The following is a 15,564-nucleotide window of genomic DNA, read 5'->3' on the forward strand; positions in this document are numbered from 1 at the left end:
AACACAATCAAACACAATCAATCAAAAGCAATCAACAAAACACAATAAAAAACAATTATCAAAGACAATCAACATAACTATCAATCATAATCATCAAGGACATTCAAAAACTTAAGCAGAAAACAAGCATCAAAACTCAATCAAAAGTTAACAATCATAGACAAAAATCATCAAAAGTAATCAATCTAAGACAAGTGACCTGTTGGTATCATTTGATATCACTTGTTGGGCTTGCTGATCAAGTGGCCTTTGTTTGTTGTCTTCATAAATCACATATTCACTATTTTGGGGAGAAATATGAATAAACTCGGATGCATCTCCCACCATGTGTTTGGAGAAATTGTCATCAATGTATCAACTTTGCTCTTCTCCATTTTCATAGTCTTTCAACATGAGACCCAAACTTATGATTTTATTCTCTTAATCACTTGAAGAATTTATGACATTATCTTCCCAAGTGATGTATGCTTTCTTTTCTTTCTTCTCTTTGAAATTCCTCTTGTCGGATTTTTCCATTCTTCTTTTAAAGACAGGATGACAATCGAATCTCATGTGCCCAAGTTGATCGCATTCAGCATTTTGGGACTAAGGAGGAATCTTCTTCTTTCTTCTTTCTTCTTTCATCATCATTCCATTATTTTCTAGTTTTTTTTTTATTTTTTTTATATAGTTGCATTTCTCTCTACCATTGTAGGAATAAAGGAATCAAATTCAATGGCTTCCCATATCTTTAAATTTCTGGCTTCTATAATGATCTGCATTCAGGTTTTCCAATAATGATAACCCTCACCATTGAACATAAGAGGTCTATTAATAGAATTTCCCTCAGGAAATGGAAAGTTAGATGAGGCCATATCTATTCTTGAAAATTTTAAATTTTATACAAGAATCCTGTTCTGATACCACTTGTTGGACAAATGTGGCCTCAGAAATCTTAAGAAGGGGTGAATTAATTTCCTACTAACAAACTTTTAACCCCCTTCTAAATGAGATAGGCTCAGAATGCAGAAGAAGTAGCAATCAATTTAATAATGTTCTTTAAACATGCAAGACAAAATTTGATTGCAACAAAATAAATGAGATAAGGAAAGAGAGAATGCAAACTCAATTTATACTAGTTCGGCCACACCCTTGTGCCTACGTCCAGTCCTCAAGCAACCCACTTGAGATTTTCCTCTCTCTTTGTAAAACCCTTTTACAAAGTCTGAACCACACAAGGACAACCCATCCCTTGTATTCAAGAATTCTTACAACTTAAGAGACCCTCGGTCCCTTAAACAATCTCTTTGTATACGAAGAAAGAAGAAGAATTCTCTCTTGAAGAGAAGGATATTACAATTGAAGTTCATGGATGAACTCTTGATGGATTTGCAAGTGTTTGTCCAAGAGTTTCTTTTGAAATATAAAATTCATTCTCAATTGTAAGTTCTTTTTAATCAAATAAGCAATTTTATAGTTTTTAACTTATAAGAAAATTATCTAATATTTAATACATATGGTGATAGGGATTTTGATAAAAATATCGATTCATAATTATAATTGTGTTAGATAATGATTTGTAAGATAATATTTAAGTAGATTTTATAGTAGTGTTTTCCATATGAAAGTTGATGTCGATAATAATTATAAGAAATGGAGATTGGAATAGTAAAGTTTTTGAGAAGAAATGGAAATAGGAAAAAGTTAAGAGTTTAGAGAAATGCAATAAAGTAAAGAAACATGAATTCATTAAAAGTGAGAATGAATATATACACGATAATCTTTTGAACCAGTAGCCAATTTCGATGTGCGATATTGTTGATATTTAAGGGTTTAAGTGATAATGATTCAATCCACTGGAAAAATGATAGTCAAAGATCTTATTTATAAACTTCTAATATTAACGGTCAAATTCTATAATTTTGACATGTATACATTAGTATTCCTAAATACAGAGATGTTACTTAATGACTTCATATAACTTTTTCCATAACTACTTCAACTGTCGAAATTCGAAATTGTCTTGTTTCTGAGCACTTTTAAATTGTACACGTGCTTTAATAAAGTTGTTGAAATTAATTCTTTCAATGACTAATACAACTTCTCAAATTTTACTCCTAATGTTGATTATTTTTTAATGCTTTCACTTAAATAAGTTCATCAAAATTATATAAGTTCGATAACTTAGATAAATTTTATATAACTAAGGTAACAATAAGATAAACAATTCATTTAGGAATTCTTCAAGTTCCACGACACAATGGAAAGATCCCGAAACGCCAGCACAACAAGTGAAGAATCACACTCAAGCCAAAACTTAGACCAACCTTTGATAGAGCTATTTCCTCTGTGTGAATAAAATCTGGTTGGTTCACACCATAAATATTTTTTGAAATGCTTATATAAATTATTTATTACATTAAATAATCTAATAAAAGTAACATGATAATTTTTAATTATTGCATCATAGGAAAAATTTAACTCAAAAAAGTAAAATTCCCAAAGCAAAGTCCTCGTGAGAAAGACTTTGTAGAAAACCCAAGGGATGTTTGTTTTACATAATCTTATCAGATACCTTGATTGTGGAGATGATAATATAATATTTTTATTTTGTTACATGTTTTGAAGAAACATTTTTGGTGGGTATTATTGATTCCTGTGAATTTTATAATTTTCTTTTTTTACAATATTTTCCAACATTTCTATTCCCATTGAGGGTGAGAAAATGATATTTCCATAAGAATATGATAATTTATTATCTAATACACAAATTTTTTATTTAAATATTTTTAAAATTTAAAAATTATTCCAAAAATATTAAAATATAACCAAACATTTTTTTAAATATCCTTAAATGATATTTCCAAGTTATATTTTTTATAATGTAAAAAGATTCCCTTAAATAAATGCCTTAGCCAAAAATTATTTTCGGAAAAACCTTTTTCTCGTTATCAAACATAAGAGACTAAGATTGTCAATCTACACTCAAGGAAACTATTTTTTTTCCTTAGCAAACGCCCCTCAAAGTTTTGTTGTCAATGTATACGAATAAACATTCATACGTTTTCAAGTATTCCTTACAAACTTGGGAAAGATTAAACAAATAAATTATCTTTTTCGTTAATCAGTAAATAAATTATCTATTTCTTTTCAAAAAAAATATCTGTTTAAGAACTCAGAATATTACGTTGACATAGAGAAATGCCTATTTGTGATGATTTTCACTTTTAAGTTTAGAAATTTTTTAAATCAGATCCTTTTTTAATTAGTTTTATTAAAACACATTTTTAATTAGTTTTAAGTCTTCAGTTTATTTTTAGAGTTTAAAATGGTTATAACACACTATTGGTAAGTTATTTATTACAAAAATTATTAAATTTATCATATAGAAATTTGAGATTTATTTATTTATTTTTCTGTATATTTGATATTTTTAATATAACGATGTATTCATTCAATTTATCATTTTTTATGTCTATTTCTATATTAATTTTCATTAATTTCTTTTCATATTTGCCGAAAATAATAAACAATATTATATCAATTGTTCAATGCAAATCTAAATATACTTTCTATATATATTAAAAACATCTATTTATTAGAAATTTAATTATATAAAAATATTTATTCCCAACGCATAATACTAAAATACATGTTTAGTTTTAAGTTAAAATATGTTTTTCGTTTTAATAAAACTTTTAATATGATTTTTATTTTCATAAAATTAAAATGTATCAAATTTTAGTAAAGAATTAGGTTCAAATAAATTTAATCTTACGGTTATGATTTTTCACACCAATTATATATGTAAAGGTAATATTTTTTACGTCAATTATGTATATATCTAATATAAATTTTTTATATTAATTATGCGTATAATTAATCTAAAAAATTATATATGTAAGTTCCAACATCTAAATCTTACTCTAGGTAAAAAAAGACTAATTCCAATTTTGGAAGAGGAGAAAAAATAAAAATTTGTAGAGACAAATTTTGAACATTTCTAATTTTATTAAAATAAAAAACATATTTTAACCTAATTTTAAATATAGATCTTTTATCCAAAAGTAAAAAAAAGAAGAAAACTCTTGAGAAAGAAAAGGTTCTCCTTACCATATCTTAAGTTCTCACTCGATTCTTCTTCACTGCCTGCTTCCTTGAGCACCCAAAGTCCAAGACTTATTATTCGTTGCTTTTCCTCACAAGTAAAAACAAAAATACATATTCGCGTCTTCCTTCTTTTCCTTTTTATGCTTTCCCTTGGTTCATCTCTTCCTTTTATATATATATATATATATATATATATATATATATATATATATATATATATATTCCTAGGCCTAATGAAACATATTTGATCGTTTAATTATTCAATCAAACTACAGGATCAAGATCGATCTAAATAATTCGAGAAGTTTAACAAGATGAAAATTGAAAAAGTTGGACCAAAGATCATTCAAACGTTAATTTTAGTTTTCTTTAGTCTTGCTAAAACTTATTTAAGACACGAGTAGTATTAATAACACATTTTTTTAACACATTTCTCCTAACATACATTATTATTTGTTAAAATTAATTAAAAATTATTAAATGAGAGGGTGATTAAATATGATGTAGAACACATTATCTTTTATAATTTTCAAGAAATTTTAACAAATAATAAAATGCGTTAAAAAATGTGCCAAAAAATATAACTAATATTTTTTCTTTTAAGAGATTATTATCATACTCTCCGTATCAATAAAGTGAATCTTTGAACACATGTTTTAAAAAACAAGTTATCTACTGTAATATCATATATATTATGTTGGTTAATTTTGTTTTATCTTAATGATATCACTAAATTATCGGATTAGTGAACTCATGAGTCCTTTATCCATTGGACTCTTGATTCAATATTTTGTAATAAATCCAGCATAGAAGTCTTATAGCAGAACTTTAGCCCGCCATGACGGCGCATCTCATGCTACTTAACAACACACAAATCAAGTCAAAAACTCCAAGAAACCTCTTCCATTCCATGTTCCTCGCAACCACATAGCATGTCTCTTCATTTTTTTCAGCTCATCACAGTATAATAATTATTATTATTATACACATTTTTTCTTCAAAAAAAATCATGCACGTCATTTCTCTCTCTAGATTCTCTGTTTGCTTCTAAAATTAGAAAAACCACACCGGTTTGTGCTTCAATTAGGTAAGTCAATTTTGGCTTAAAACAAAGAAATTAAAAATTAAGAAAAAAACACGGAAAGCCCCCATTCCGCTTTCTGTCTTATAGTTACACGTTATTTTGGCTTTGGTGTCGGGATTTCGATTTGATTCCACATTATTGTTATCACATTACCAAAAAAACATTATTGCTATAAAAATGTTTTATTTTATTTTAAAACAAATAGTTAAATTCATTTCATTAGTGTAATATGCTGGTAAATTACTCCTTTAAAGATAAAAAATATAAATTTAATATTTAAATGTGAAAAAAATATATCAATTTAGTTGCATATTTTGTCATACATGCATTTAAAAATTAAATTTAAATTTTTTAAAGACTAATTTGTTAAAGCCTTTGAATTTCGCTATTTACCCTTGATTTTATTTTTTCATTAATTTGTCATGAAGTTTGTTACGACTTATGAGAAATATAAGGAGAAATGGAGAAATGAGAGTGAGCGAAAGAGACACTTCTACTACTCATCCACTTCACCACCATTGACATGACAAACACACAACACAAGCTTCATTCATAGCTTTCCCGCGAAATTCAAGAGAGTGAAAGAGAAAGAGGGTGTGCTTGTGCACGTTCGTTTTCCGTGGAAATCTGTGTTAACTCGTTTTGGCGTTTTTGTTTATTATATCTATATCTGCAAAAAAATTAAAAAAAATATAAGCCAATTTGAATTAGTCATGGTCATGCTGGGAAAGGGAAATGCTTGTCTCTTTCAGAGTCCAAATGCGAGATCTAATTATTGAAGTCTCCGTTCAAAGCTTCTTCTTCTTCTTCTCCTCTGTTCAAATCTGCAGTTTTTCTTTATTATTATTATTATTATTATTATACCTTTTTCTTAGCTATTCTCTTTGCCACTCCAATAATTTCTCTGGTGTGTTTTCATTGTAGATTTCACATTGGTTGTTCACCACCCTGTGCAAATTGCAGGCCAGGTTTTGCTGTGGATTGTGTCTATCGTTTGTTTTGTCTCAACCTGTGTCATCATTTTCTTCATAATAACTCTCCAAGTTCGTCTTTTATTTTTATTTTTTTTTTGAAAAAAAGAAAATTCTCTCTCTCAATTATTAGTTATTTTATTTTATTTTATTACTATTTGGGTTAGTTTTCTTTGTTGCTCATTACTTATTAAATTACTGGGTTTTTGAGCTTCTTCTTGTGGGAGGAGAACCTTTCTGGGGTTTAGTATCCGTTTCTTGCTTTATTTTGTTATTTAAGTTTTACTTGGTACTTGTGCTCATGAGTTACCAAGTTTAGGATTACTGTTTTGCACTTGAATTTGATGAGCTCCTTAGAAAGGTGTTCTAGTGAGATGAGCCTTTCTTTGAGATTTGGGGTTGGGAAAAATTGCCATTTTGACTTCTAGTTTTGGCAGTGGCAGTGAAGGGTTGCTCCTAGGAAGAGCAATTTCTGTGTCTTGATGATGTTGTGTTAAATTTTGTTTATCAGTGGGATAAAGGATAGAGAAATGAGTGGTGGAAGGAGGAGGAAGCTGCTTTTAAGCAAGATCTACTCATTTGCATGCTGTAAGGCATCTTTTGAGGGAGATCATCATTATTCACAGATTGGAGGAAAAGGTTATTCCAGAGTGGTGTTCTGCAATGAGCCATATACTTTTGTTGAGGATGGTGTTAAGAATTTTGCAGACAATTCTGTGAGATCTACAAAATACACTCTTGCCACTTTCTTTCCCAAATCATTGTTTGAACAGTTTAGGAGAGTGGCAAACTTCTATTTTTTGGTCACTGGCATCTTGGCCTTCACAAAACTTGCTCCATACACTGCTGTCACTGCTATCCTTCCACTGATTATTGTTATTGGGGCCACCATGGTGAAAGAAGGTATTGAAGACTGGCACCGGAAAAAACAGGTGCTATATTTTCTGCTTACCTATTTGTCCTGTTTTGAGTTTCTTCTTATAATAATGCCATTTTTCTTAACCTTTTTGCCCTTATGTTTAGTTTCTTGGTAATATTTGGAAGGGATGGAATGCACTTACTAAGTTGTTTGTTCGTACAATTTCTAGTTTTTGCTAAAGGATTTGAATCCTCTAAATTTATAGTTTAAATTGGAAGTGATAATAAGTTAATAACCTCCATAAAATATTTGAGGAGGTCTGTTCAAACCAACCCAGGTGCTTTCTTGTGATATATCAACTCTAAAGTGTTATTTTTAATCAACGGTTCCAACATTGAACTGTATTCTCTGATGTGTTTGCATATTTGCAAAATAATATCTCCCACTAAGTGCTATAACAATGTTTATCTCTATCAATTTCCTTTTATTCCCCCTAAAATGTATTTCCTTTCTACTCTAATATTTGCATGGAATTAAAATAATAGACCAAAGTTCTAAAGCAACAATAGTTTAGTGCTGTATATATGATAACCAAAGAGGAGGAAAGGGAAGATAAAGGTTGGTTTTTGTGACAAGTTATGACGTCAGTGTATATAATTTTTCAAGTTGAATACTTCTGCAGGATATTGAGGTGAACAATAGAAGAGTTAAAGTGCATAAAGCTGATGATACTTTTGAATATACTGCATGGAAGAATCTGAGGGTGGGGAATATAGTGAAAGTTGAGAAGGATGAGTTCTTCCCAGCTGACCTCCTGTTACTTTCATCCAGTTATGAGGATGGAGTTTGCTATGTTGAGACCATGAACTTGGATGGTGAGACAAATTTAAAGTTAAAACAAGGGTTAGAGGTAACTTCTTCCTTACAGGAGGATCTCAACTTCCTAAAGTTTAAAGCTACAGTCAAATGTGAAGATCCAAATGCAAATTTGTACTCATTTGTTGGGAGCATGGAGTTTGAAGAGAAAAATTATGCCCTTTCTCATCAGCAACTTCTTCTCCGAGACTCTAAACTTCGTAATACAGACTACATTTTTGGAGCAGTCATTTTCACTGGTCATGACACTAAGGTTATTCAAAATTCTACTGACCCACCTTCAAAAAGAAGCAGAATTGAGAAAAAGATGGACAGAGTCATCTATTTCTTGTTTTGTATTTTATTCCTAATGGCATTTGTTGGATCTATTTTCTTTGGCATTATAACTAAAGATGACTTTCAAAATGGGTTGATGAAAAGATGGTATTTAAGACCAGATGGTTCTACTATTTTCTTTGATCCGAATAGACCAGCTGCTGCTGCTTTATTTCATTGTTTGACAGCCTTAATGTTATATGGGTTCTTTATTCCCATCTCTTTGTATGTGTCAATAGAAATTGTTAAAGTCCTTCAGAGCATTTTCATCAATCAAGATATCCATATGTACTACAAGGAAGCAGACAAACCAGCTCGAGCTCGTACTTCAAACTTGAATGAGGAGCTTGGCCAAGTTGATACATTACTTTCTGATAAGACTGGAACTTTGACCTGCAACTCAATGGAGTTCATTAAATGTTCTATTGCTGGGTTAGCTTATGGCCATGGCGCTACAGAGGTTGAGAAGGCCATGGATAGAAGAAAAGCTTCACCATCAATTTATGAGCATGATATTGAATCAGAAGCAGATAACATTAGGGGTTTGCTCGATAAAAGGGTACTCATTAAAGGTTTTAACTTTGCTGACGAAAGAATAACAAATGGAAATTGGGTTAATGAGCCTCATGCAGATGTTATCCAGAAGTTTTTTCGCCTATTGGCAGTCTGTCATACAGCCATACCCGAAGTGGATGAAGGCACAGGAAATGTCTCATATGAGGCTGAATCCCCAGATGAAGCAGCATTTGTGATTGCAGCAAGAGAACTTGGTTTTGAATTCTACAAAAGGGGTCAGACTAGTTTATCGACATATGAGCTGGATCCAGTTTCTCACAAGAAAGTTGAAAGGTCAGTTGTTTCAAAGTATCAATTGTTTTGTATATGTAGTAACTCTTGAATTTGACTGCTACAGCTACATTTTTCATTGCTTATGGATATGCAAGCTTTAGGATGGATAATCTTTAAGAATGACACCTTAAATTTTATAATGACCTTCATCTGATGTCAGTAAGTACTTTCCAATAAAAAGAGCTTGAAATAGCACCTTTTACTAACAGATGTTGGTCTAGTCATCTGCATATGATCAGTTTACTGTAGCTGCTCATAAAATGTGACTATATTTTTCTTACACCTGTTTTTCCCAAAGTCTTTATATTTTTTTCAAATATCTAAAATGAAAAAGAAAAAACATATAAATTGTGTCCACATCATTTTTTTCTGCATAAACTTTGTACTATTTAATATTTTTGTTTTCACTTTATTGATGCTACCTAATGCTAATATTTCTAAAGTGCTGCATACCCAACTTAGTTATTGCTTATAGCTACTATGTATAAGGATTTCATTCTGCATGCCAATGATACAGATTTTCAGCATCTAGTTTCTTTTTACAGGAAATACAAGCTTCTCAATGTTTTAGAATTCAATAGCTCAAGGAAGCGAATGTCAGTGATAGTGGAAGATGAAGAAGGGAAAATTTTGCTTTTCTGCAAAGGTGCAGACAGGTTTGTGATAAACTTGCCTATAACCTTAAATGGTTTTGAATTCTAACATTGCTTGTGTTTCACCCTATTGACCCACCTTGAGTGATGTTTTCATGCAGCACCATGTTTGAAAGGCTTGCCAAGAATAGGAGGGAGTTTGAAGAGAAAACCATGGAGCATGTGCATGAGTATGCTGATGCGGGTCTGAGAACCCTTATACTGGCCTATCGTGAACTTGATGCAGAAGAATACAAGGAGTTTGATAGTAAATTCTCTAGGGCCAAGAATGTAGTCAGTGCTGATCAGGATATAATGATTGAGGAAGTATCAGATAAGATTGAGAAGAACCTAATTCTTCTTGGTGCCACTGCTGTAGAGGACAAGCTCCAAGATGGGGTGAGTTAGAATAAACATACATGTTTTACTTATAAAGATTTATTCATTGGAGCAGGACTGGAAGTGATGCCTCTTGTATTGTTTGTTAGGTTCCTGAATGCATTGACAAGCTTGCCCAAGCAGGAATTAAAATTTGGGTTTTGACTGGGGATAAAATGGAGACTGCAATCAATATTGGGTATTGAATTCTGATAATTCCTTTTTACTATGGGTATTATTCCATGTTATCTGACATAAATATTCCGTTGCAGTTTTGCTTGTAGTTTGCTTAGACAAGGAATGAAGCAGATTGTAATTCATTTGGATAGTCCAGAAATTCAAGCACTAGAGAAGGATGGAGACAAGATGGCTATTGCCAAGGTAAAATAAACTTCATACTAGTCTTGTTTTTATTTATCATGGTTTAGCTTGCATTTCTAGTAAAATGTTTTAGCAAGCATGCTAGTAAGTTGGTTTTCTTCAACATTGCAATATTCAAGTGACATCCTCTTACGTGTAGTTGATATGTCAGCTCAATCTGCTTTATATTGCTGACCATTTGAACTTATATTTCATTTTATTTTTTTGAACAACAGATTGAGAATGTGATATTAAAAATTTCAGTAACTGCATTAGCATAGCATTTCTCTCTTCTATTTCAGAGGATATAAGAAATGCAATGCATGCCTGTGTACTTTGAGTTGTATGATATTGATTGGTACATTTAAAGCTCTATGCTGTCATAAATTTTCCATCACTCTGTTTCTTTCCATTTATTTTTTCACCTTAAAACTTGCCTTTGCATCATTTCAATTTGTGATTTGCTGGTGGATTAGTGTCATAGTACTGATGCCGTAGATTTGAAAATTTGTTTGCTGATATTCTTTATGCTGATTCATCTTTTAGGCATCAATGCAAAGTGTCCACCTTCAGATATCTGAAGGTGCTGCACAACTCACTGCATATAGAGGGAGCTCTCATCAGGCATTTGCTCTGATTATTGATGGAAAATCACTTGTTTATGCATTAGAAGATAATATGAAGAACTTGTTTCTGGAGCTTGCGATTCGTTGTGCATCTGTTATTTGCTGTCGCTCATCACCAAAGCAGAAGGCACTGGTATTTTTCAATACATTCTTTGTTTATAATATACTAACTGTGATAATGATTCTGGTTAGCTAAGCTTTCAGTAACGATTTTTCTTGTTCCTCTCTTAAAGGTCGCTAGATTGGTCAAATCTGGAGCTGGGAAAACAACATTAGCTATTGGTGATGGAGCCAACGATGTGGGAATGCTTCAAGAAGCGGATATAGGGGTTGGTATAAGTGGTGTTGAAGGAATGCAGGTGATGGGAAAATTCACAAAATATTCTTTCGTTTTTTATTGATTTTAACTTCCGCATGTGATTTTCTAAACAATATTTCTGTCTTATTCCCCCAATCCCCCAGGCAGTTATGTCTAGTGATATTGCAATTGCACAATTCAGGTATTTGGAACGGTTACTTCTGGTGCATGGACATTGGTGTTACCGGAGGATCTCATCTATGGTATCTACCATGCTTTAAACATTGTAGAGAGTAGTTCTAGAATTTATAGCCAAGCTCTGACATTCAATTAACTTTTTCATTGGCAGATATGCTATTTTTTCTACAAGAATATCACATTTGGTTTTACTCTATTCTTATATGAGGTGTATGCATCGTTCTCTGGACAACCTGCATACAATGACTGGTTTTTGTCTCTCTATAATGTCTTTTTTTCATCACTTCCTGTGATTGCACTTGGAGTATTTGATCAGGATGTATCCGCTCGGTACTGCCTGAAGGTCAGTTTCTTCTAGCCATCTGATATGTGGGTCATCTTTGCTAGTGGGTGTGAAATGAAAATTCACTATTGCTCGTCATTATATCAACTGCACATAGAAGAGAAAAATAAAATAAATACATGAAAAATCTGTGTAGTACTCATCCTTGGTCTTTTAGTCTCCTCATATTTACATCACTTAAGAAGCTCATCTGGACACTGTTGGTTATAGTTGAGCATTGGCTAGTTAATCTTCTGGTAGTTTGTTTTGCTGCATGGAGCCCTGGTTCATATTGAATACTATAAGTATACTTGCTGAGATGAAAGATTGATGTATTATACTATTATCCACTAAAAATAATATACATGGAAGTCAACACAGCAAGTTGTACACCATACTTTTACTTTAATAAAACTTATAGTGTCACAGCTTTGCACTTTATCTGCTATAATTCATCATGAAGCCACTTTGACTTTCCACTGAATGAATGAGTCCAATTTACTAAATTTAATTGATATTGATTAGATTACAATCTAATTCAGTTATAAGGGTGGACATAGTTTTTGGAACACAGCTATCCCCCTTGGTTGTATCTGAAGAAAAATACAGTGAACATTTATTTGATTGACCTGGGATTCCTTTGCTTGCTTCTCTGATGATGATTCATTGTTATTGTGGCAGTTTCCTTTGTTACATCAAGAAGGAGTACAGAATGTTCTTTTCAGCTGGCATCGAATACTCAGTTGGATGCTTAATGGATTTATCAGTGCCATAATAATTTTCTTCTTCTGCACAAAAGCGATGGAGCTCCAGGCCTTCGATGTGGAGGGGAGAACTGCTGGAAAGGATATACTGGGAGCAACAATGTATACTTGTGTAGTTTGGGTTGTAAACTTGCAAGTGGCACTAGCTATAAGTTACTTCACCATGATCCAACATTTTTTCATCTGGGGTTCCATTCTTTTCTGGTATCTTTTTCTCCTGGTATATGGAGCAATGCCTCCACACTTTTCTACAAATGCTTACAAAGTCTTCGTTGAAGCTCTTGCTCCTTCCCCTTCCTATTGGATTGTTACATTCTTTGTGGTGATCTCAACCCTTATACCATACTTCTCATACGCAGCAATTCAGATGCGGTTCTTTCCCATGTATCATGAAATAGTGCAATGGATAAGGTATGAAGGGAAGATTAAGGATCCTGAGTTTTGTGCTATGGTGCGGCTGAAATCATTGCAGCCAACAACTGTTGGTTCAACAGCACGCTTAGCTGCTAAGTCTCACCACGCTAGAGACAAATGTTAACCGTAGAGCTGAGATATTTTGACAAATTAACCGTCCAAGCTTTTAGTTTTGTGTATGGCTTCCTGAAAATCTGATTTTTGTCTTTGCCTACGGTCATGGAATTGCTTGCTGGGTCCTCTAAACCAGAAGAATGTTGTCTAAATCCACTTCCATGGTGATTGCATGGTGCAAGGACCAATATTTGGCACTGATGCTGGAAAGAAAAATACAACTGTATATCTGTTTCGGTCAGTTGGTGCTGCAAAGCATTCATTTACTCTTGTATCATAGTAGTTACTAGTTACTGTATAGAGACGCAATAATTCTTTGTAGGATTGGATAGAGCTGCTTGGTGTTGTAGAAAAGAGTTATACTATTACTGAGAAGTTCTTTTTTTTTGTAATCATCTTATAAATCTTAATATAAGGAATAACATCAGCTTCATACCTATAGCTTGAACCATCTTAATTTTTGTTATAATAAAAATTGTGCAGGGAAAGTTATTTGTGGAAAGCCAATCTTGTATCGTAGCGGCCAAACAAAGTTGTGCCAACTATTGAATTTAGAGGGGGAGGCTTGGAGTGAATAGCATCTTTTTAGAGAATTTGGTGTTAGTTGGACCAAGAAAGAAGGGTTGAATAGATTCCTCATCTTTTTTTTTATTTTTCTTGATAGAATCAATTTAAATCTAATTACCATCTAAAACAATCAAGATTTTCCTCAAAATCTTTTATCACAAGGATAATATTGTTAAAGAAAAATAATTGATTCTTGTTCAAAAATAGAGTTTTAATGACTTATTCAATTACAATTGCAAATACCAATTCAATTCAATAATACGACAAAAGATAGAGAAAATCAAGATAAAAGGTTTATATTGATTTAGTTATCAACAAAACCTACATTCAGTTTGTTCTAAGAACCCTTGGAACAATCATTATGAAGAAATCACTTTACAAATACTATGTACAAATAAATCTCTATCACAAAAGAAATGCCTTCAAATCCCTCTATGAGACTCTTTTTAATTGATATTTGAAAATATTATCTCGCAAGAGAAAAATAAAAAGATGATTATTTATAATAAAAATAATTATAACTACCATAATCGATTATCAAAACATGATAATTGATTATTTCGTTCAGATACCCCTTGTAGTCTTTTGAAAGCGTAAATGACTGAAGAAATTGAAGTCTTTGAAATGTGAATAAAGATATTGTAGTCTTTTGAAAGCGTAAATGACTGAAGACATTGAAATCTTTGAAATGTGAATGAAGACATTGTAGTCTTTTGAAAACGTAAATGACTAAAGACATTGAAGTCTTTGAAATGTAAATGAAGACATTGTAGTCTTTTGAAAGCGTAAATGACTAAAGACATTGAAGTCTTTGAAATGTAAATGAAGGCATTGTAGTCTTTTGAAAGCATAAATGACTGAAGACATTGAAGTCTTTGAAATGTAAATGAAGACATTGTAGTCTTTTGAAAACGTTATTGACTGAAGACATTGAAATCTTTGAAATGTAAATGAAAACATTGTAGTCTTTTGAAAGCGTAAATGACTGAAGACATTTAAGTCTTTGAAATGTAAATGAAGACATTGTAGTCTTTTGAAAACATAAATGACTGAAGACATTGAAGTCTTTGAAATGTAAATAAAGACATTATAGTCTTTTAAAAGCGTAAATGACTAAAGACATTGAAGTTTTTGGAATGTAAATGAAGACATTATAGTCTTTTGAAAGCATAAATGACTGAAGACATCGAAGTCTTTGAAATATAAATGATGGAGGACTTTCCCTATGAAAGCATAAAGACAGAGGACTTTGAGTCCTATGAAAGATAAAGGCGAGGACTTTGAGTCCTATGAAAGATAAAGGCGAAGACTTTGAGTCCTATGAAAGATAAAGGCGAGGACTTTAGGTCCTGTGAAAAATAAAAGTGAGGACTTTGAGTCCTATGAAAGATAAAAGAGGACTTTGAGTCCTATGAAAGATAAAAGTGAGGACTTTAGGTCCTGTGAAAGATAAAGACGAGGATTTTGAGTCCTATGAAAGATAAAAGCAAGAACGTTGAGTCCTATGAAACAAGCCAATAGGGACTAGTACCAAAGGGCTCAACCTTATGAGAATGCAAGAGGTTGATTCTTTTAGAGGGCCTCTCATCCTGAAATTAAAAGATAAGACATTAGATTTGGGAAATTGGTATATAAAGAGAAATCTATGCACTTATAGCCTAATATGAACATGATTTTTGGGATGCAAATGCATGCAACCTTCATCTTGAAATGCTAGTAATGCAAAAGGTTTTGAATCATGAAAATTGTGTAATTCTCATGACATTCTTTCCTATTTTTGTGATTTTGATTTTTGATTTTTTTTGTTTTTTTTTTTCTTTTTGTGGAAAACACAGATTTACTGTCTCT

At 31.9% G+C, this 15,564-nt stretch overlaps 1 protein-coding gene across 1 annotated transcript; it reads left to right on the forward strand.

Moving 5' to 3' along the window:
• Positions 1–5,656: 5,656 nt before the first annotated feature.
• Positions 5,657–13,599, forward strand: LOC114422983 (putative phospholipid-transporting ATPase 9). The gene is made up of 11 exons (XM_028389564.1): positions 5,657–7,076; positions 7,686–9,043; positions 9,589–9,699; positions 9,798–10,074; positions 10,164–10,252; positions 10,326–10,434; positions 10,960–11,172; positions 11,273–11,398; positions 11,502–11,600; positions 11,687–11,878; positions 12,539–13,599. Exons 1-11 carry the CDS (start codon positions 6,675–6,677, stop codon positions 13,157–13,159), a joined length of 3,597 nt encoding a protein of 1,198 aa, XP_028245365.1. The 5' UTR covers positions 5,657–6,674; the 3' UTR covers positions 13,160–13,599.
• The last annotated feature ends 1,965 nt before the right edge of the window (positions 13,600–15,564 follow it).

This window comes from Glycine soja, chromosome 8 (assembly GCF_004193775.1).
Source record: "Glycine soja cultivar W05 chromosome 8, ASM419377v2, whole genome shotgun sequence".
In the NCBI taxonomy this organism is placed as follows: Eukaryota; Viridiplantae; Streptophyta; class Magnoliopsida; order Fabales; family Fabaceae; genus Glycine; species Glycine soja.